The following is a 22,522-nucleotide window of genomic DNA, read 5'->3' as shown; positions in this document are numbered from 1 at the left end:
AAGAATTAAGACATGTTATTACAAAGTGGAGCTGGGCTAAAGCGTCCTCAGGTGCTGTGTAATTGAGTTAATGTGAAAGGAAAATTACAGGCCGCTCCCTGCAGAAGTGAAGGCCGCGAGGACCGGTAGCTGTGGAAAACTATATTTCCCATGAGCTCTTGACTGTATCCTGCTGGAAGCGAGCAGCTGCGTGGCGTCGTCAATAAGTCTCAGTCTGCTGGGTACTACCCAGCTGTAAATTGTTGACAGCTATACAAGCAAACACATCAATGAGCGCTCAAGCAACAGACAGAATGAAGGCCCTTCCAAGATGACCCTTATAGTGCTTATAGTTGCAAATTATGTTTATATGGAACTGTCTGCCTGCAGAAAGTGGAACTTCATTTTGGGCAACGTGCCTCATGTTCATTTTTGTCTTTAATTATCAAATGTGTTTTTTGGAAGAAACTGAGGCGGGAGATACATTAAAATGTACAGTAGAAGTTATAGGATATTTCTCATTACTTTAATTTGTCCTTCCTTTGACATTGGCTGATGCTAATAAGGGTTATTTTCTGTGGTGTCACTCCAGCTGGAGTCTAAAAGCAGAGGGGTATTTAAATCTCCTCCTGACTCAGAGCCAATGCAGCGCTGTCCCCGGGGCCTCTGCTCAGTCCACAGCACCGGAGTGGACAGGATCGCTCTGACTATAGTGGAGCTTTACTGTTAATGCACAGCCAAGTGACGAGAAAGGTCACCTGAGAGGGGGCAGAGGGGCTCACAGGGGAGGTGGGATTTTTCTTTTCAATCAGATGAGAGCAGCAGTCACTGAGCAAACATAATGCACCCTGTAGTGGAACTTCTCCCTCTGAGCTCCTATGACAGTTTAAATTACAGTTTGACTGGCCTCCCTGTTGCACACACACACACCAGAGCCATTACTTCTCCTGAAGTAACCCCTCGCTCTCGTTCTCACTTAGCTGTCGTACACTTTTACTTCCTCCTCTCATCAGCGCTCCTGACACCAGTTGTGAGAAGGTTTTGGTCACAGGCGAGGCAGAGTGATAGATCGTCACACCGGCTGGAGTTAGTCTGTGTGAGGATTTGACTCCAGGGAAAGTGAGTGCCATTTGGAGAAAAACAAAGACACATATAGGCAGACGTACAGACACATGAGGGTGGCATCGGGTCGCTTGAGGTCAGCTATTTAACAACTTTTTTATTGAGTCCAAAGGGAGATGACTTTGGCTTGGTAGGGGCTATGTCAACACTTTACCTTCCAGCTAGAAGGCACAGTTTGCTGTGTCCTCAGGTTTTATTGCTTGGTCTGTCCAGACAAGTAATAAAGTCCTTTTTTTTTTTTTTTTACAAGTGGCCTTTAATTGAATGAAGAAGGCAAAGGTAGAGGCCTCCAGGTAATCATAAATCAAAATTAATTAATTTACAACAAATGGAGTCCGTCTGGCATTTTCATATGAACTTTGCTCGCGAGATGTGTGTCTGTTTTGGATGTGAATACTCGTAAACGCCTTAAGCTAAGCTCATTGTGTCGTTGCGTGGTCTTTGATGAGATTTTATATAAACCATAACGGATATGCTGAGACTGGGCTGCTTCACTGTCATTTAACTGTCATTTAGCTGTCATTCAATTAAAGTTGCACTTGTCCTGCCAATACTTTAATTACACCCTCAATAATTGTTTTCCCAGTTTTGAAAGACAGCGAATATTCAGGCTAATGTTCTTCATGGGCGGAGTGGCCCTGGAAATCGGACATAGATATAAAAAATGCAGAGGTATGCACACACAGACGCTCACGCATACCGCGGATACATGCAACTCTGTATCCTTAGGCAAATACAATTGACTTTGACTTGGATTAGATTTTATAATACCACCCACATAATACATCTGGAGCATCCGAGACCTCTTTGTCTTGGTTGATGTCACCAGCAGTGAGCTGATGATGTGGGCAGATGGGGACTGTAGGCCTGTATGCATATGCACAAGCTTCACAAATTGCTTCTCAATAGCATTACAGTTGAGTCCCTCTTCCCTCACTCCCACTCTGCTTTTTCCTGCACTGTTCTGTCTCTCCACTTTGTTGGTTTCTTCACATCCCTAAAGTGCATGCGTTCCCACTCATGTCACTGCGCTTAAGCTGTGTCAAGTGGAAGAATATGTGTGCGTGTTGGTGTGTGCAGCTCTGAGCACATGTGCGTGCACACATTTTTAGAAAGGCTGTAACTTTCAACACATATGGCAAAAAGGGGGGATACAGCAATGAATTAGAAGTTACAGTAGAGCACGGTGGAGAAGAAGGTGATAGAAAGCGAACACTGAGTGGGAGGAGGAAGTCAGGGGGAGCCAGGAAAAATGTTTGGCAACGACACAAGGCTATAACCATTTTAGGCCTTGATGAAAATTAGAGATGAGATGAGAGATAGAAAGTGGAATAATAAAATGTTTTAGGTTTGACTAACTGCAGTGATTGTCTGCAGCAATGCAGTGAGCAGACAGAGCAGGTCCGTCATGCTTTCTGCTTCTCAGTGTATTGGAGTGATGTACACCGTAGTAATGGTACAACTTTAATTTAGTTAAAGACTTTGAAGACTGGCCTGCAAGGTGGCATGGTGGTTAGCACCGTTGCCTCACAGCTAGAAGGTCGTCGGTTCGCGAAGGACTTTCTGCGTGGAGTTTGTATGTTCTCCCCGTGCAGCGTGGGTTCTCTCCGGGTTCTCCAGCTTCCTCCCACAGTCCAAAACCATGCTGAGGTTAATTGGTGATTCTAAATTGTCCGTAGGTGTGAATATGAGTGTGCTTGGTTGTCTGTCTCAAAGTGTAGCCCTGTGATAGACTGGCGACTGGGTGTCCCCTGCCTTCGCCCCGATTTGGCTGGAATAGACTCCAGCCCCCTGGGACCCTAGTGAGGATTAAACGGTGTATAGATGATGGATGGATGGACTTCTTACCACTCCAAAGTCAATAAAAAAGAAAAGGAAATATGTAAGCGTAAGAAATGGATTAAACTGTGTTTAATGTAGGCTACAGTTGTTAGCACATCTGGTAGAGTGCTCATAGTAGTGACTATATTACTGTATGGACCAAAGAACTTAAGCTGATCAGCCACAACATTAGAACGACCAACTGTTGAAGTGAATAACATCTCCTTACAATGCAATATTCTGCAAGGAACCCTTGAGTCCTGGCATTCATGTGGATGTTACACTTACTGCCCACGTAAATATTCATGCAGACCAAGCACACACTCTCTATGGCGATGACTCCCTCAGGAGGACAGTCTGTTCTGCCACACTACAAAAACTGCCCAGGAACACAAAAAAGAGCCCAAGAAACTGACACAGCCTCCAAACTCCTTAGATTACCAACTGACTGGAGAAGCCAGATGCATGAGATGCACTGAAACCAGCCCGATCCACGAGGTTTAACTGTTGTGGCTGATCTAAGTATCATGAACTAAGTACAGTAGGTAATATATTTTGCGGGCTAATAAAATGAATGTAATAGGGATGACTTGAGACCAGATTTGAGATGGCACTCAGTCCTCTGAACTGAAAAGTTTTTTGGGGGGTGTTTTTGTCTTTTTATCACTGCAGTATAAAGTTCTGCACCTCTAAGAAAAGAGTACAACCACAGAGCTGGCTAGTAGTAGAGAAAACTCAAAAATGACTCATAATTTATATTTTTTCAATTCAAATTTTTTAAAAGAAAAAATAATTCCATTGATTATTTATTTTACAAAAATTTAAAAAATCTAGAATCAACATGGACAACATGTTTCATAGTACCCCTAGGTGATGCCCTCAATTGGAAAAAAAATATTAACCCTACATAGTATAGATATTTAAGTATTTATATATTAAATATGTTTCCATACTTGTCTCCTCTGTGCTCTGTAAACACAACCTGCAGTTCAGGTGGGAGAGCGGGTTGGTCGAAAGGTCAGCAGTTCGATTCCGCCCTGTAACCTGTGTCGTGGTTGTTGTGTCCTTGGTCAAAACACTGCACCCACCTTGCCTGGTGTATAAATGGATTGTTTGAGGTGGTGGTCGGAGGGGACGTAGGTGTAGAATGGCAGCCACGCCTCTGCCAGTCTGCTCCAGGGAAGCTGTGGCTACAATCGTAGCTACCACCACTGGAATGAATGTCTGTGAATGAATAATTGACAGTGCAAAGCGTCTTTGAGTGTCTAGAAGAGCGCTATATAAGTCTGATCAATTATTATTAGAAACACAGTTTAGTCTCTATTGACTTCATAGTTGTCCTGAGGAGTGCAGAATTTTTCTTTTTTTGAAGTTTTTTTTTTTTTTTTACAGATTCTGTGTATTGCAAGCAATATAATTTTGGCAATATTTTGGATGAGGCATGTAAAATAAAGTGATCTTGATGAAATATCACAATTTTAAGCTTAGATTGGTTTTCCAATGGAACGGCGCATCACATTTAATTAGGTCAAGGACTTTGATAAATGGTGTAATTTTGGCAATTTAAAAAAAACAAAAACCTACCCGTGGATTTTGGAGTTCAGAGGATTAATTGACATAATCAGTGTGGCACATATGGCAAAAATGAATACAAGAAAATCTCCCATCAACTGAAGGATGCTGACTCTTTGCCTCAGACCTGTTGACGTTTGCCTCCGTCTTTTATCATGTGAGAATGGAAAGCTTGACAGATGTAAAACCTCCCATAAAGGGGCTTAATAAATGGCCAGTTTGGGTAACATTGAACATACTGAAAATGTTTACAAAGAAGGAGACACCAGGGACGAACAGTTCATTAAGCAGTTGTTTGCTGCGAGCCCTGTTTAGAACAAATAATGAAAGGTATATACAGGCAATTCAATTCCCCTAAACCTGGAATAATGGTAGTCATGGTTGACTATGTTTACAGCTCACAAACTCATTACTGAGATGGACACTAGTCCACCTCCAGAGCATCAGCAGCCACGACGTAGAGTTAAATCAATAAAGTCAAGGGCATCAGTGGGACTGGTGAATAATAGGTTGTTTGTAACTGTGTGAAGCAGCCATAACATCCTAAAGCTCAGGGGCCACGAGAAGCTCATTCAGCTTGATCAGGTTTCTGCAATATATAACAGTCATTTATCCCAGTGTGACACTCAGGAGGTGAAAAGTGGGAAGAGCACTCAGGAAGGAGCAGAGAGGTCAAGAGGCACAATTGATGAGAAGTTGAATCCGTGATTATATTATTTCTTTGGTCCTGACAGATAATTAGCTGATAAACTGCACTGACAAATACCAACACTAAAACAATGTCCAGGCAGACAGATGGGTTAACCTCTTTTAAAGAAGTGTTTGGAGTCATCCTGTGATATATGACTGTAATTCATTATTAATGTGTGTTTGATGCGAGACAGGGCCACTTATAAATACAAGTCGGCCTGTTAGACGGCAGGGGAGAGAGCCGTTGGTAAATGTGTCGGGTCTTTGTGGGCTTACATATGAAAGTCATTCATTTCAATCTAAGCGGTTAATTCTGTCTTTCAGAGGCAGAGCTAGGAGGGGAAATCATGGCAAGAGACAGTGATAGATTATATGATAGATCAGACCATGCATACAGTATCAAGTCCTTATCAAAGGCGCAGGAGAAATAGATGTAACCAAACTGTTAGCTTTATCTCTCATTCAATCAGAATTAAAAAGAGATAATATTCATTTACCTCCCGCTGTGATCACAACATTAAAGAAAAATTGTGCAAAATCAACGTGTTGATATCACACAGCTACCAGCATGGTGCCGTGTTTTTATGAAGGGACGGGGCTCTTAAAAATGAAACTCATGGATCCAAATAGACACCCAGACTGTAAAGAAGCCTACAGGAGAAGAACCCGATTCTGTGTGTCCTTTTATTCATGTATGTTTCAAAGAAATTCACCAATCGAGCACTTTTTGTTTTTATTGAAGCATGTCACTCTGACTCTGTTATACGGACCTGTTTACTGCACAGGAGCTAAGCTGTTCAGTCAATTCATTGAGCATCTTACAGTAAGCAGGCTGCTGGCTGTTTTCAAAGGCACTCCTGAGTATTTACTATTAGCATACAGTAGATAAGAAAACAGTATTTCTCTTTGTGGGTAATGTATTTGTTGAAAATGTCTAAGGTATATGAAGGGCTCATACATTATTCAGTGCAGTATTTGCCTAAGACACGTAAGAACATTACAGCGTGTCGTTTCTTTTGTAGTTTTTAAAGCTGGGGTAGGCAGGAGTTGGACTTTGAAAATGCGGCATTCCTCCTGCAGATCTTCCCTCTCTGTCCTAAACCTCCTCCCTCCAGGACAGCACAGGCAAAGGCCTGCGCTTCATATGCATCACAAGCCTAATCATAAACATGGAATTTAATTAGCCATCAGCCTTTGGCTACGGTTTGCAAGGAAGGCTGCAACTATTAGCAACATTCACAATAGAGACTCATTGCCAGCTGGGATGGTAAATCTACTTATGCAATCTAACTACCAGCCTCAGCAACACATTTAGATGTTACAGGAAAATGAAGTTTGCAGATTTACTGTCAAGGAGAGGAAAGGCAAGGTCTGGATATTTTAGTTTATAAACGTAACTTAAACACTGTGAGTATGTTTTGTCATGCCATGTGTGTTGTACTGTGTTTGTCAGACTCTCTTTTTGAAAAGTCCGTCTTTATTTCTTTTCTGGTTGCTTTTCTAGTTTTCCATCTTTCCAATGTTTGAAACGAGGTGGCTCTGCATTTGCCAATAGGAATCAGGCCCTCTCTCTGGCGTGTGATTGTGATCATGAGTAAGATTCTCTAAAGCCGAAAATCTCAGACCAAATTAATTGAATATGCTGAAATGTTACTGTGGAAGTTTAACCCAGTGATGCCAACCCAGCTTTAAAAGTACCCTGTGAGAAGTTTGACATCTAATAGAAAATCTATTTCGAATGTATTTTAAGAGTAAGGAGTCATGTGTGGTAAAGCACACGGATACACACATCAGGAAAGTAACACTAAATGTTAATATAGCATATGTTTATAAGAAGCCTACACAGAATACCTTTAGGTTAGATTTCATACAGTGCTGCAAACATCAGCTGTGTCAGAATCAGAAAAATACCAAACTTATTGGAAATGTATTCAAACATTATCACAGCTTCAGTTCATTTGCACTTCCATTTTCCAGATTTTGTTGGGTTTTATGGGCAGTTCGCCCATTCACTGTCAGAGGTGCTAATAGGATGATGGTGCCATTATAGGTGACACCCGGCAAGTGTCACGTGATGTCTTGTTGGTCAAAGTCCAGCCTGGCTTGTCACTGGACTGAGTTGGATCTTCTCCCTCAACTGAGACAGACGTGGGAGGCAGTCCTTTTACTCTTGCTGTGAAACAGCCTCTGTGACAGCACAGCAGAGCAGCAGCTGAGCCACAGGGAGCATATAGGGACAGAAAACCGGCAAAGCTCCCTGTTGCCTACAGGGGATGCAAGAGACACTCACTCTCACCACAGGTGCTCTCCACCTGTCAAAATTTCACTGGTTCCTCTACATATCCCTGTGATTTGCAGCACATGGGGCTCTAGTGTCCACTGTGGACTGGGACTTCTAAGCGAGTAAAAGATAATAACAGCCCCCCCACATTTACTGCAAATTGCACGAGCAAAACAATCCTAACAAAAACCATACCACAGCTTTTTATATTGATGTATTGATGTTACTTAGACCTCGCAGGGATTCATTTGCATTTCATCCATACTGCAAACTTGCTTGAGGTGATCTATTGCAGTGAACATTAGGTTGTTTGAATGGTTTCCCACTATTATCCTTACATGGTAATATAACGTGGTAGTGGCATTGATATGAAGAACTGAGAGTCCACAGCCAAGTTATTCACAAGCTGTAACATAATGTTAGAAAGTCAAACTCAGGAACACCAACAGTAAGCAAACATGACCGCACAGCTACAAATGTGTAGCTCCCTGCATGTGTGTCATATGTGTGTATCGTCTTTTGCTGCTCTCAAGTAGAATAATGTGTATTTTAAAGTCCTGTCAGCACTTAAATGAATTACCCTGTTTCATTGTGAAACAATAGCATACAGCAGGATGAATAAAACATAAATACGACTGAATGTGTTGAGCAGTCTCATAGCTGGGATCATGCCCTACTAACGTTAAGTGAAACCAGCGACCGTCTGCAGAATAAAAAGAAGTGCTTTGTTTTAAAGATGTACAGCAAATACACAAAATATACATCAGTATAATAGAATAACATTGCAAATATCTGTAAAATGAAAACGTCCAATGAGAATTTCACAACAAGCCGGATGCAGAACGAATCAGCTAAGTACAGGAAGTGTTTTGGTAGACTGCCTTGCCTGACTTGATACCTTTCAATGCACCCAAACCTTGTAAACAACTGCTTAAACTAGGTGTCATAGATAGAGAATGATGCATAATTTTGCAACTGTGAATGGATTCCGAAAAGAATTACAGAGGAAAGTGTAGGCGATATTTGACATTTCCAGAAGAGCTGCCATGTTTTTCTTAAGCAAATACCAATACCCACCCACCAAGTGGTTTACATTGTTGTCTGCATGAAGGAGAGAGCTGTCAATCATCTGTCGTCCATCCTACTTGAAATGGCGTTCTGTCACTAGCAAATGCCCATTGAGCCTCGCCAGACCGGCTGGCTTTACGACAACACTGTAAAGGATAAAACATGCCAAAACAGCGGGTCATTCTTTGAGCACGCCCCCGCACTCGTAGCAACCAGCTCGGAGCTCACTGTGTTAAATGTCACCTCATCAGTTTATTTGACAATTGCATTATTTACCTGGAACCATAGTAATTATTCATTTTATCCACATCCACTCTCTGGAATCAATTACAGGCACCTTCCGACAAATTATTTTTTTTGCAAACGAGCAAGGGAGAAATATTTTAGTTTGAACGCCTTCGTATGCATGTGCTGTTTACTACCACCCAGTCTTTTGTCTTGGGATATGACTGCAAAACAAAAGCAATATTCTGCAGTGTAGAATTGAGCCAGAAGGTAGATGCCGGCTATTTGCAATAGTCTGTATCACAATATAAGTGGAAGTAAATAACGCTTTGCTGTTGCGCACACAGACTGTGGCTCAGAGGGGACGGACTGTAAAGACATCTGAGTGACATCTGAGGATTACCCGGCAGCTCAGTGGCTATAAAGAGGGCAGAACCCAGGCTCAAGTAAAAGAAGCGGGCACTTTGAAGTGGCGATTAGGCGATGAGCTTTGCACCCAGAGCTTCTGAGGCACTGCCCTCTCCACCTCAGACAGAGCATAAAGATGCGGTGTGGCAGCTTTGCTGACTGGACGCTGCTCCAGTTCCGCCTGTCCAATTAGCAATTCCTTCTACCCCTGAGGACTGGTCCCTTTCTGCCTGGCTTAGCTCGCTGCATGTGGACCAGATCACCTACCTGTGCAGCATCACTCTGTGTAACCACAGCAATGCTTGTTGTACTCACTGCTGCTATGCACTCCATACTGAAGGCTCTGGACTTTGATATTTTCTACTTTTCCTTACTTGTTAAACGCCTATATTTAATCGCCTGTGTGATTCGGTCTTTGTTGTTCTCTTTAGCGGAAGGGTTTATTGCAAGCTCATTTGCAACATCACTGTCACACTCACACCACTACATGGTGCCATTTATTTCCCCTTTTATGTGCATATAACAGAGATAGCCACTGAAATCTAAAACAAACAAGCGACTTTCAAGTTCAAGAGTGCTCTGACTTCTAAAGGCTTCTGATCAAAGGGTTCAATGGCTTGTTCAGCTCACTTGTCAGCTTTACTGAGTGGTGCCATTAGATGTGATTCACCACCCTCCATGTGAAAGCATCTTTTGTTTCATCACATGGTTAAATATTGTAAAGATTTTTTTCCTGTCACATTAGCTGTTCTCGAATGGAATTTTTCTTTCAGTTTCGGCACACAAACCCTGTTTTATCTTTCACCTTGCTAATGTTATTTCAAACCAAAAGTTTTGTTGCGTTCATAGAAAAAGATAAATTGAATCTCCCGAATGCTGGGATAGCTGTATGTCGCGCCAGCGTTTCCTACTCTAATGATGGCTCTTGTTCTCCACAGCCAAAGTACTGGAGATTTGCATATCTCTCTAATACTCGAACACGGTGTATTTCCTTCCTTTTATTCCTCTGCACAGCCTGCACGCTATAGCTCTCTGTAGTTTCTAAAAAGGAACATACAACCCATGAAGTGCGAGTCCTGCTGTCCATTACTGAGTGCAGTGGCACGGTTTCATTAGATGCTGCATTTTAGTTGGAAGCTTTTTACTCCCCCCCCCCTTCGTCCGACCTTCAGAGAGCACACAGGACGTAGGACCCTACATCAGCTGCTGGCTCTCACAGATCCACCTGACTCTCCACAGATCAAAACATCCATCACAGAGCCATTTAGCACTGATGCTACCAGATGCCCTTAGCTGGAGACCAGTTCAACTCTCCTTATTTAAGATCCATTGCTACCCTTTTTAATGTCATGGCATCTAATGGACTCAGCTTTATTGACCTGACTATGAATATACAGTAGCGGAGTATGTAGTGTCTATTTCTGAGTGTCTATGAATAGAGATAGTCATCATTCAGGAGATGACTGTGTTTCACTGACCCTCTCATCCTCAGGGGGGCATGCCTGTGCCTCTTTACCATCAGCAGTCTCCCTCACTGCAGATAAAGATAGATAGATAAATAATGGGGGGACACTTGTAATGACTATAATGCTGATTATATCTATATCTTTACAATCAAAACAAGATCACTGAAGTCGGATCGAGTATTTTTTTCCAGTCTGGGTCAGTCGCTGTTGTCAGGAGATAAACTCATGTAGCGTTTAATGTTTAAGATATTTAGGATTCTTATCGGTTCGGTGATAAAGCTACAAGAGCAGGTTTCCATCAACCACAGAGAGCAAAGTTCAATTCCTGCTGGCGCTAACACACATGCCCTTTATCTCTATCTTATTATCCTGAAAATCCACAGAAAGCTCTGCAAGCATCTGGATCTGTCGAAGGTACCTTGTGGAGTTTTTGACCCCTAGTAGCCTCATGGAGTCAATTTTATGAGTGTCTTCAGGTTTTGTTTGCTCTTTGGCTTCACACTTCTCCACCATCTACAGGTGGCAGAAAGGACAAGGAGGCAGAAAACCTCCTAGAAAGATCAACTAAGCAGCACATAGCTGCCTTCAGACTGTACTGAACGTTGCTACAAGGCTCTTAACTGAAACCAATGGAAGGTTTATTGTCTTTTATTGATTGTCAGTTATTTTTAAAATTCATTTTCAAAGCCCTGGTGCTAACTTTTAGGGCTCTGCATGGACACGTTCCCCAGTATATCTCAGACCTTAAAGCCCCGTTCCTCTACTTGAAGCATCATTAGCTCATCTGACCAGAGACTGCGGGTGGTTCCCCAGATTTGAACACCCAGGGGATCGATCCTTTCAAGCGGTGGCACCTCGACTACAGAATGCGCTTCGCTTGTCTTTACATCGCATTGATTTTCACTGACTCCGTTAAATAAAACAGCTGAGTACTTTTTTATTCAGACAAGCTTTTAGTTAGAGTCGGGCTTTTATGGCTATGTTTTTTTTACCCCCCCTAACACTCTCATTCATGTTTGTTTTATTGTATTTTATTTTATTGAGAAGCACTTTGTGATTTTTATCCTGGAAAGGTGCTGTATAAATAAACTGTACTTACTCAGTTTTATACATTTATATGCAGCGCAGGTTTACATTTTTTTTGTAAATAGCTTGAAGTGGAGGGAAATGCATTTAACAGGTCAGAAGTCAAGGTTCCACATAATTCGTTTTGGTGAGAAACAGTGAATGCGAGCGGAAACTTGTTTATTGGAAAACTCCATAGATTACTGCTGGGTCACATCAAATCACCAGCTGGTCTTACAGGTGCAAGTACATATCTCAGAGTTTGCTACCAGCAACACATATGCTTTAAATATAATTTTAATCCCCGTGAGTAGGTGTGAATCACAGGAAACAGATAAAGAATTTAGCAGTTCTTTGATACTCCTTATGGTGCCACCTGGTCACATTGTCAGAGATGAACCTGAGGTCATCGCGTGTTTCTGCTCTTAACATCAGATGATTTGAAATGATCAAACTGTGTGACCAGGTGGAGCATTGCACCATGCTTTACCCCCCTTCAGCCAGAACAAGTGGCAAACCTTTTCAGTGTTTTCTAAGAGGCTCCTCATGGCTCTTCTTCTTTGCAGCCCGCTAACCCCCAAGAATCCCAGGACCCGGTGCAGATAGTGTCCCTCCAGTCCACTTCCTCTGATTCACAGCAGGGTTTCCTCCGACACTTAGCGAGCAAATCCGCATACCCAGCTTTCTAGTTTTCTTTGGCCTCCTCTGTCCATTCTTCCCAAAGGACAGTCAGCTCCTTTAGAACCACTTGCTGGGTTGCTATGGACATGAGGATTAAGACTGGTCCTAACTATGGCAGCTACAGTGGTGTCAGGGGAATCTTAGTTGTCTCGCTAGATCAATCAGAAACTGCATCTCTCTTGCAAATATGGTGCCAATCAACGTTTGAATAATAATAAATAATATTAATGATTGGCTTCTAATGAGCGTCTGAGGTGGATTGCATAAACCAGCCATTAGCTGGTGAACAGAAGAAGCTGGCAACACCATGTACTGCATATTTTAAGTTGTTTGCATGATTGTTGCGCACATATTTTTTGTGACTGAAATTAGGACGCACAGCATAAACATTTCAGAGAAGTGTGTGGCCTGATACAAGCGGTTCAGGTGCACACCATGTGTGCACAAATGCCGTCAGCAGTGAGTCTCTGGTTTGATTCCCAGCTTGCTGAACCTTTACTGCACGTTATTTCCCACCTCTGTTGCCTGTCTTTACTGCACCTCAAGGCAAAATACCAACAAAGTAATCCTAAAAGAATAAAAACACTCACAGAAGTAACATTACCAAGACATTTCATCCTTTCCAGAAGTCTCACAGATCTCCCTGCAGAGTATACAGTCTGTGGTGCCATCAGAGAGCCTGCTTTTTTTTCTTACTTTCTTTTCCATTTTCAAAAATTTTTAGTGCACAGACTAAATAGTTCTTTGGTAGTACAAAAGAACCATTTGTGGCATAACTTGTGTAGTAATTTGAGTTGTCAAGGATTTTTTTTTTTAAAGGACTCTGCCAGAAACTAATCATTATGTTTGTTGTCAACGGTCCTAACTGTTCTGTGTGCACGCTCTCTTTTCTAAAGTGGCCTCAGGTGTCACATTGACTTCAAGGCAGCAGTTAAGGCTGAGGGAAACCTGTGGAACGGCAGCACTGATCCCATACTGATTTTCCATATGAAACAACTTTACCTTCAACTGTTCCTCCTTTCTGAGCTCATGCGTTCCCACAGGAGACGATGAGGAGGAGAATAAGTCAAAGATACGAAATAGAAGTTAGATAAAAAAGGCCAGTTGTGACAAACAAAGGAAGGAAGGCAGGCAGCAGTTGGGAAAGAAGACGAACCCAGTTATCGAAAGGAAAGCACGTCTGTTTGTCAGTGTTTGTCGCCGAGCGATGTGAAGATGTATTCTGACATCTATTTATCGCTGTTTATTTAGGAATCAGAATTGTTAGAAGGAGATTTGAATACATTATCATCCTTCCCACTGTGTCAAATATCAAAGCTCCATCTCAATGAGGCTGTACATCCTTGTCCTCTAAAGGGAAGGCCATCCGATTGTTTAAATGTGGAGAACGTGCGATCTAAAACAGAATGTGTGAATCCTCTCCGTCTCTCACACACAAACACAGGGACCGAAACACACGCGATAGATGATGTTTTTTTTATGACTCTCATCCAGAGCCACCTCTCTCACTGGGCATCTACTGATACCCATTAATCATGAGCTCTCTTGTATTGTCAGCCCAGCCTCTCTCTCCCCCCTCCACCGCCAACAACCCTCCCTCCTCCCCCCCACTCCACTTTCAGCCTGTCAGTTAACAAGCTGTGACACCATGACAGTGATGTGTGTGCCACTGAGTGATGCCTGGCTGCAGTCCTTATTGAGAAGGTATTGAAATGCTCCGGCACGAAGGGGGTAGTGATGAGATTGTATTTCTCAGCTTCTTGTGACAGAATGTAAAAATGGCAGCTCTGCTTGGCTATTCAATTAAACGTGAAGGGAGAAGGCCCGGCTTTATTTTGGGTTTGCCCCCCTCCACCCCATCCCTCCGACAACATGATTCACCATGGCATGCAATCAGCTCTGTGGCTATGATCTCATGTTTTTACTTTACACACGGTGAAGAAAATATCTCCATGTATGCAACAAAAATAAAATAAAGCGTCACTCTGTTGTTTTCCTTCTCTTTCTTGCCTTCCCCGTGTACGTATGTATCTGTGTGTGTGTGTTTGTGTGCACAGGCTCCGTGTCCCTCAGTGTGTTCCTGGTCTCCCTCGCAGTGACAGTGTGTGCTGTTTGGCTGGTGGCTCTTTGTGGCGTCTGTGGTTGGTGTCAACGCAAGCTGGTGAGTTTACACACACACACACACACACACACACACAAGCCTCACTAACAGATACACTGTAGCTTCCAGTCACATTCGCTGCCACGCTAATATGCTTTAATAATCAGAGAGCCTTAATAAACATTGTGGGTTAACTGGAAAAACACACTTCGGTGCGGTAGCGAGAAGGACAATGTGTGCAAATATCATGAAAATCTGTGCAAATATTATGTGCAGTCTTGCTGAATTGAGAATTTTGTGTTGCATGACAGTTACTAATGAGGACATTATAACAGGCTATTGCATCAGTAAAATTACAGCTGTGGAAAAATATATTTACAAGTGAAACTCTCTCACTTACAATTATAAGCACTGACATATATTAGCATAAGCTAGCGGGTTGTCACGATCACGTCTCTTGCACTAACACAGCACTGTGCAGAATGGTCTGACTGCACTTCACTGTGATTCTGCTACAGGAGAAAAACAGGCTGTGGCTTGTTGGCATTTCATCAAAGCAATCACAGGCGGCGCTGAACTCAGAAAGGGTCGATGGTATCCCCGCAAAATAACGATGAGGGATTGTTTTGGTGGAACATTTGCATGCAGTGAGTCGAGCACTGTCATTAAAATGGATAATTCAACCAAAAGATAAAAGAAACAAAAACAAGCGGTGCTGCATCATTTCACAACCCAAACCTTCAGCAAAAAATGAAATGTTCAGTGTGGTAGGTTGCTTTCCGGAGGTGGCTGTTGTTGATTCCCATAGGGAAGGGGATTCAGAAAGCAGTACGATGGCGAAAAGAGAGGAAAAAGTAATGTGAAATGTGTGGCCAAAGGCAGGATTATACCCACGATCTACATCTGGTGGGTCAAGACAACCTAAGCTACGCCCAAGTCATGGGCAAGACCAGAGTGTACTGAGACTGGCATAAGACCAAGCTTTTTAGAGGTTAAGATCAAGTCAAGACTGTCAACACAAGACACAGTGAGGCCGAGTCCAGACCAGGACCAGTTTATTCTGACGCCTCATGACACATGCGCTGTAAAATGTGGAACATGCATTGCACCACTGAAACTAGTGCTCTGAGACATTCAGTATATAGGAAGCTAATATTTATAGCTGGCAAGCTTTACTATCATCACTCATGTTTTGCTTTGCTTTCTTTATGTTTTCTTTCTGAGGAAGGCCAAATCATGCTTTTCACATTCGTGTCTGGAAGAGATTATGTGCGATGTAAATGGTATCACCTACCAAGTTCTGCAAGGATCTGCATGACTCCCTCTGCGGACTGCACGCACTGCAGGCTGGATGTGCCAGAAAGCAAATGTTGCTCAAAACATATGCTTGTTACAAAGTGAGAAATTCTCCATCAGCCACATCTTTGTTGTTCATCATTAAAAGAGTTAGTAATTGAAGTTGTTGCTACAGGAACTTGAAGGTGCTTTCATGTGCAGCTACATATTTTCCATCTACAGGGGCCCAAGCAAAATAGTAAAAGTCTGAATTCTCCAGAAATCCTGCTCCATGTCTGCCCACTAAGCTCGGCACACCTCAGGAATAATCACATTGACACAGTGCTGCAGCCCATTCTATAACTAACTGCTACATTCAAAGTGCAAAGTCACAGCCAATCTTTCAGAAACATTCACTGGAGACCAGAGGGCAAAGTGACCATCTGCATAGCAGCCTGACACGCACCCCAGTATGAACAGAACCACGTGTCCATCCGCTGTTTTAAAAGTCCACAATAACTGTACGCTGGGACGTGAAAACTAAGATTTGGCCTTAAGCGCTTATAAAAGTCTTGATGTTGTCCGTGTCATCGCAGTAAACATCACATTACAGAATTTACATCCTCCTGTTTGTTTTCTTTTAGACAATGTTTTACAGATTAGCTCTTTGTGGTTTAGGTAGCAGGTTTTTATTGCAGAAGATTTGGCCAGACAGCCTCAGTCTCTACTTCGGTCTCCCACATTTATTATCTTGAAGTGCATGTGAAGGAGGGAGAAGAGTGAAAGCTAAGCAACAAAAATTTCCAATGAAATCCTGAGTCCTCTTCACCGAAACAAGAGAGAGTAAAAATGCAGTAGATTCTGAGAGAAGACCAAGAAATTGTAAGTGTGCCAAGGCCAATCTGAAGTACTAAAACACTAGTACAAGCAGTCAAATGTACTTGTTTGACAGAGGGACAGTCATTTCATTTGGCGCAGAAATGCCCTCTGTAATGTTACACTACTAGACCATCAATACAGATGAATCAGTGGAAGTAGTTTCATTGTTCTAGCTGGATGACTTTGACTTACTTTACAAACAGTTATTTACAGTTTAAGTCCTTTTGCTGTTGTTGATTAAACCCATAAAACCCCTTGTCAATGCTATGTATCAAAGTCAGATATTTACAACGTTTTTATTAATGAAAAAAATCCTTTCCTGCCTTAAAATAGCTTTATATGTCCCCACCAGCTAATTGACAAATTGCAAATTTGTGAACCCATTTTATCAAGACTGTCATTGGTGTACTGCAGCTGCAAGGTGGGAATGAGCTTATGGTGCTGACTGCTTATTTTACTCATGATGTGACTTCTAGCTATTAAAAATAACAACAACATATGGACGTTTAAAGGTAGAAAAAAACAAACCATGACAGTCATTGGAGGAAGTCTTTAAGCGGTGTAGTCCAGTGGTTGCAAATGTAGATGTTGGGTTCTCTCCAGAGGGCCATTAGCTGAATCAGAAGGATGGTTACTAATGAGGCGGGCAACAAGAAAAAATAAACTTCACACGTTTGGACTTTGAACAGAATTTTTGCTGTCTTGTGAAATAGTAGATGTTAGACTTTCTTTGGGACTCTAAACACTTATTAAATTGAAACCATCTGAGAAATGTAGATGTGAAATATCTCTGTGGTGGGATTTCTAACAACACATAGAGATCTGGAACAGAACAACAGTCCTGAACATGATATTTTATTCAGTATAAAGGAGTCACAAGTCCAAAAATGGTTTGTATATAAATTTGCAATTTAACTAGTAACTCTAATTGTAAAATAATATGGTCAGTTCAATTTGTATTGATTCATGTAGTGACAATTCACAACACATGTCATCACAAGGCACTTTACATGTTAGCGTAGCAACCTTATAGTATTATGTTATAGAGAGAAGCTCAAAAAGTGAATAGATTTTGATCAGCACTTTGACAAGATTGAGAAGAAAAACTTTCTTTAAACCTCTGGCAGAACCCGGCTCAGGGAGAGCAGCCATTTGCCTCGACTGGCTGGGGTGAGGGTAAAGGGGAGAGAGAAAAGGAGAACAGGAAAGCAAATCAAACCAACTAAGAAATACAAAAAGACACGGAACAAATCAATCACAATACAGAAATGAACAAGTGACATCAGGAACATGTCCTTCAAACTTTTACTCAACAAGTGTACTTCGCTAAATACGCTATAGATTAATTTATTTTTCACCTCTGCATGTCATTGTAGAGAAAAGTCCACAGTTACATCAACGCTTCAGCAGTCAGGACTAGCTCTAATTAATCTCCCCGACCTCAGCAGCTCCAACATTAGTAAACTGTGCTGACGCAGCATCGGTACCAGTCCACTGGTCGGGGAGAAACAGAACACGCTTCAAACACACTGACCTCTGACAGAGGGCATGTCATTGTGATTATGTGGTATGAAATGTGATTGATTAAAGGGAGGAACCCAGTCATTAGACAGACAGAGCTGTGCGGCTGAGTGCCACTTAACATGACTGATTTTTTTTTAGATTTGCGTGCCTTTAAAAACTAATTGATTTCAGATTCCTCCTGTTCTCGTACAACCAGCAACACAAGTCACCTATTCCAAGTTTAGTGTTGGCTCAGAGTCTTACTTGTGTCAGCTCACCATCACTCTGCTGTGAAACTTATTGGTCCACAGATGGCAGAATTTGGCACCGCAACAAGGCTGCGCTCGCCACATGCCGCACCACGTAATATCATTTTTGTTACGAGAATCACCATTAAGGTGACTGTACCAAGATTACTCGTTGATGCCATTGCAACCTATAGAGGGGAAATGGTCCGTGCTGAAATGGGACAATGGTACAACACAGGCTTTCTATTGTTTGCTTCACTGGAACATCATATTATATTTGATATTCCACTTTAAAGTAAATGGAGCAGTGAATGACTCCTAGTTTCCTGCTGTGGATGGAGGTTGTTCTGCTCCCAGCATCTTGGAAAGTCCCAGAGGTCCTCTCCGGAGCACGGCTGTAAATGGATCTTATTTCCATCTTGTGACAGTTCAGCGCTGCAGCCGCGGAGCAGCAGGTGACATCTTTTGACCTTACGACCCTGCGAGGGCGACTGTCGATCACATCCCCATGCACAAGATGATTTTCTTCTGTCTCACTGGAGACACTGGCTGTGCAAGGCCTATTGTTTTTTCTCTTATCGGTGCATCTTACCCCGGTTGCTTCGGGGTGTGTGTTTCTGTGTGTTTGTGTGGTGGTTGTGTGTGTGGCATTAAGATGTTAATTAAGGCTTTTGTAGTCTTCGGACCACTTACTTTGGGAAAAATGTCAGCCGCCCACTGGTGTGAAACCACATTAAACGCAGCTGCCTAATGTACAAAATAATTAAGTGTGACTGAGATGAATGGCAGTCGTTTCCGTGATGAGAAACATTTTATTGATGACACACTTTCACGAAGCACAAATACTGCTAATCTTGTTAAAAAAAAAAATCATCTTCTTATAATAATATCCTCATCCTCAAAATGGGTGTTTTCTATATGCGACTAACAACCGTGAAGGTTTGGCAGCTATACAATTTGTTCTTCTAAAAAAAGTTTCCTCCACCTCACTCGCCTTGATCTCTCTATCTCTGTGCCTCTCCATGGCACCAATGTATTCCCTGAACGCATGATTAGAATGTATATACAGTGTGATTTGCATAAACAGCACTTTCAACTAAGACCCTTTATTATAAATGCACATGTACTGTAAATGAATGCAGGCTGATTTTCTATGCACAAAAGTATCCTCATTAGGTAAAGAAGTGCTCAGTATTTGATGTTCCTTTCTACATGAAGCTACCACAGGCCAGTCCTTGTCTAACTTTCATTTTTGATATTTTGAGCGTACTCTTTGACAGTGTCAGCTTTCATAAGAACAAACGTTTGCCTGGAGCTTCACGTGTCAGTTGCGAGTGGGCCAATGCCAGTTTTGGTTATGATTCATAGGTTAATAGACAAGACATTATGGGCGAGTGTTGCTTTCGGTGTTTTAGCTTTGGCAACCAGTGCAATGGGTTTTATTTTAAAAGTCCTCATGTGCAGTCATCCTGAATCCTCCCTCCTGCTTGGCTTTCTGTTATCTAAGCCCCCTGGAAGTATTGCGCATTGAATGCCTCTCCTTCTGCTGTCTGTTTGCTTATAGCTGTTTATAGATTCATCGGCATCACATTTTTAGAATATGCGATATGAGCCAGTGTTGTTTTCATGAGAAAAACCTTAGATTTTATACGCAGGTTTTAGCCCTCTGAAAACCAAGCTGTTTCTGGGTGTTTTTTTTTTACTCACTGTTGCCTCATTTTTCACTTCAATATAAAGTCCTGCACTTCAATAAGAGCAGGACAAACATGGCTAGAAGAAGGAGTACTCGAGAATGTCTTTTGTGCAATATGACAAAGTTACAAGGCCATAAATCATAAAAAAAAAAAGAAGTTGAATTTCTAAAAAGCCTGGAATCAAAATGAACAACATTTTTTCCAAGTGCCCTCAGATGTTGCTAATACTGCTGGGAGAAATGGTGACTACATCTTTGTACTTACATTTTTAATTTGTTCCCATATTTGTTTCCTTTTTGCAGTTCAGCTAAAAAGTGCCTGAATTTTGTCACCTGACTTTTGGTGACAGATGACCTCACGGTTGCATCAAGGTGCTCAGAATTTTATTTATTTTATTTTATTTTTTATGGAATCTCATTGGAACAACTAATTTATTTCTGGCAAAAAATGTAATGAAATAAATAGAAAAAGAGTAATTTTGATGAAATATCCCAATTTTAGGCTTAGATTTAGTTAAGATGAGTAGTTCAATGACTGTTTTAAAGTTGAAAATTCCCCAATTCTTTCTTGTTATGAGTTTGTACTTATGATAAATTGTGTAATTTTAGTGATTTTTTTGTTCTATAAAGATAATATGGCTTTCAAACACGGGTTCTGGGATTCAGAGGATTGAGGTAATTCCGTACTGATTGATTTTGTTTGTTTCCCTGTCTGTGCTTTTAATGATTTCAAAGGCTTAAGTCACTTTGTAATTAGAGACCACAAAGCAAAACAAAAATACAAATAATAGTAGGATGAGTCACATGGCTATTGAGCTCCTGTGCTGTTGTGGGGCTGATGATTGTCAGCGGGGGCTGGTGTTGTAGGTGTTATGGAGAGATTTTCGGATATCAGAGGTGGTGCAGCTGACATCTGTTTGAGCAGCAGTGGCTGTTTGGCATTCAGAAACCCTCTGCCTGCTCCTGTGAGCCCTCTGCTATTTGATCCATGACATAGTTGTGAGTGGGGTTGAGATTGGACCTGACCACATTCACAGCCTCCCTGTTGGGCTTGTATCAACACTGTTTTGTTCGGGAGTTGGGAGTTCACATTTGTTAGGGGGATGATAGTAATTACGTCCGTCGATAATTGCAGAATTTCAAATGAGAATTGCCACAATCATTGGGAAAACTATAATGACGGCACATTAAGTGGATCTACAGTCTTGACCTGTCACATTGAAGTGACAGCGTTGGCAGCGCTCCTGGCCATATCTGTGTTTTATGCCTCCGCGGCTACATGCTTCTTGGTGTCAGCGGAAGAACACAGGTACATAAAGAATGTTTTGACAGATGCTAGAGACAAATGATCACTTGATGAGTTAGCAGCAGACGACCATTTTAATAGTGCACTCCTCTCTAATTATGGTGTGATGTGGGTAATATTGAGCGAGCATGTAGACTCTTGCTGCCTGCTAATTCACAGCAAACAAACACAGCTGGGTGTTGGAAGGCAGTGCACTGCCAACTGAGACAGAGAGAGTGGTAGTTTCACTCTGTCTGCTCTCATGTCTGGATTCTTCAAGAAAACCCTCACATCACCCTGGGCAGTCCAGCACCAAGTCTTTTCTCACTCTTCTGCAGTGGTGTCGCAAAAAAAAAAAAGAAGATTCTGTGTTCCTCTGTGTGGATCCTCAGTGGGCCTCCTTTCACTTTTAATACATATATTGTCAAGCCTGCAAAAAAATCAATGAATCAGCCTGTGGACACATGCATCTCTAGTGGTTATTATGTTCGTAATCAGTGCTGAAGTGTTTATAATAGATAGTCAGCGCAATCTGAATTCTCAGCATATTTCAGCTCACGTCTTTCTACATTCTGTAACTACTGTGGGAAGCTTTCTCTGCAGAGCGCAATTTTATTCACAGTTGTTTAGGTCTTCATTATGCCATCGGCGTAAGACAAAGCTGCGTAGCCCTCTCGCTGTGCTCGCTACTGTACACAGAGGAACAACAAATCCTCCAAATTAAATTACAAAACACATTAAATCAGTTTTGGATAAGAGGGTAAAACTAAAAGGGGAAAAAAAGGTTCTTTCGTACCTTATCAGGAATAATGGATGTAATATGATGATTGTACGATGAAAATTGGTGGATTGCTCCCTCTGGGTTTGGATGTTGCTGCCCAAAGCAAAAGACTGAAAATTTCTCAGGATCTTGTTCATGAATAATGGGAAAGTGGAGCGTGAGATGGACAGATCGGTGCAGCGTCAGCAGTAATTGGGGCGTTGGACTGAACCGTCGTGGTGAAGAAGGAGCTGAGCCGGACGGTGAAGATCAGTTGGTCTACGTTCAAACCCTCATCTACGTTCAGTAGCTCTGGGTCGTGACTAAAAGAATTACATCATTGTGGATGTGAGTGGCTGAAACAAGTTTCCCCCACAGGGTGGCTCAACTCAGCCTTAGA

At 42.0% G+C, this 22,522-nt stretch overlaps 1 protein-coding gene across 1 annotated transcript in view; it reads left to right on the top strand.

Annotated features, from left to right (window-relative positions):
- Positions 1-22,522, top strand: part of syt7a (synaptotagmin VIIa) — an 82,349-nt gene that overhangs the window by 24,200 nt on the left and 35,627 nt on the right. The window contains exon 2 of the mRNA XM_008300864.1: positions 14,436-14,539. Within this exon, the coding sequence (XP_008299086.1) occupies positions 14,436-14,539 (104 nt within the window). The remainder of the gene's footprint in view (positions 1-14,435; positions 14,540-22,522) is intronic.

The sequence above is a fragment of the Stegastes partitus genome, unplaced genomic scaffold (assembly GCF_000690725.1).
Source record: "Stegastes partitus isolate 25-593 unplaced genomic scaffold, Stegastes_partitus-1.0.2 Scaffold1601, whole genome shotgun sequence".
In the NCBI taxonomy this organism is placed as follows: domain Eukaryota; kingdom Metazoa; phylum Chordata; class Actinopteri; family Pomacentridae; genus Stegastes; species Stegastes partitus.
This window is presented reverse-complemented; position numbering and strand designations above follow the sequence as displayed.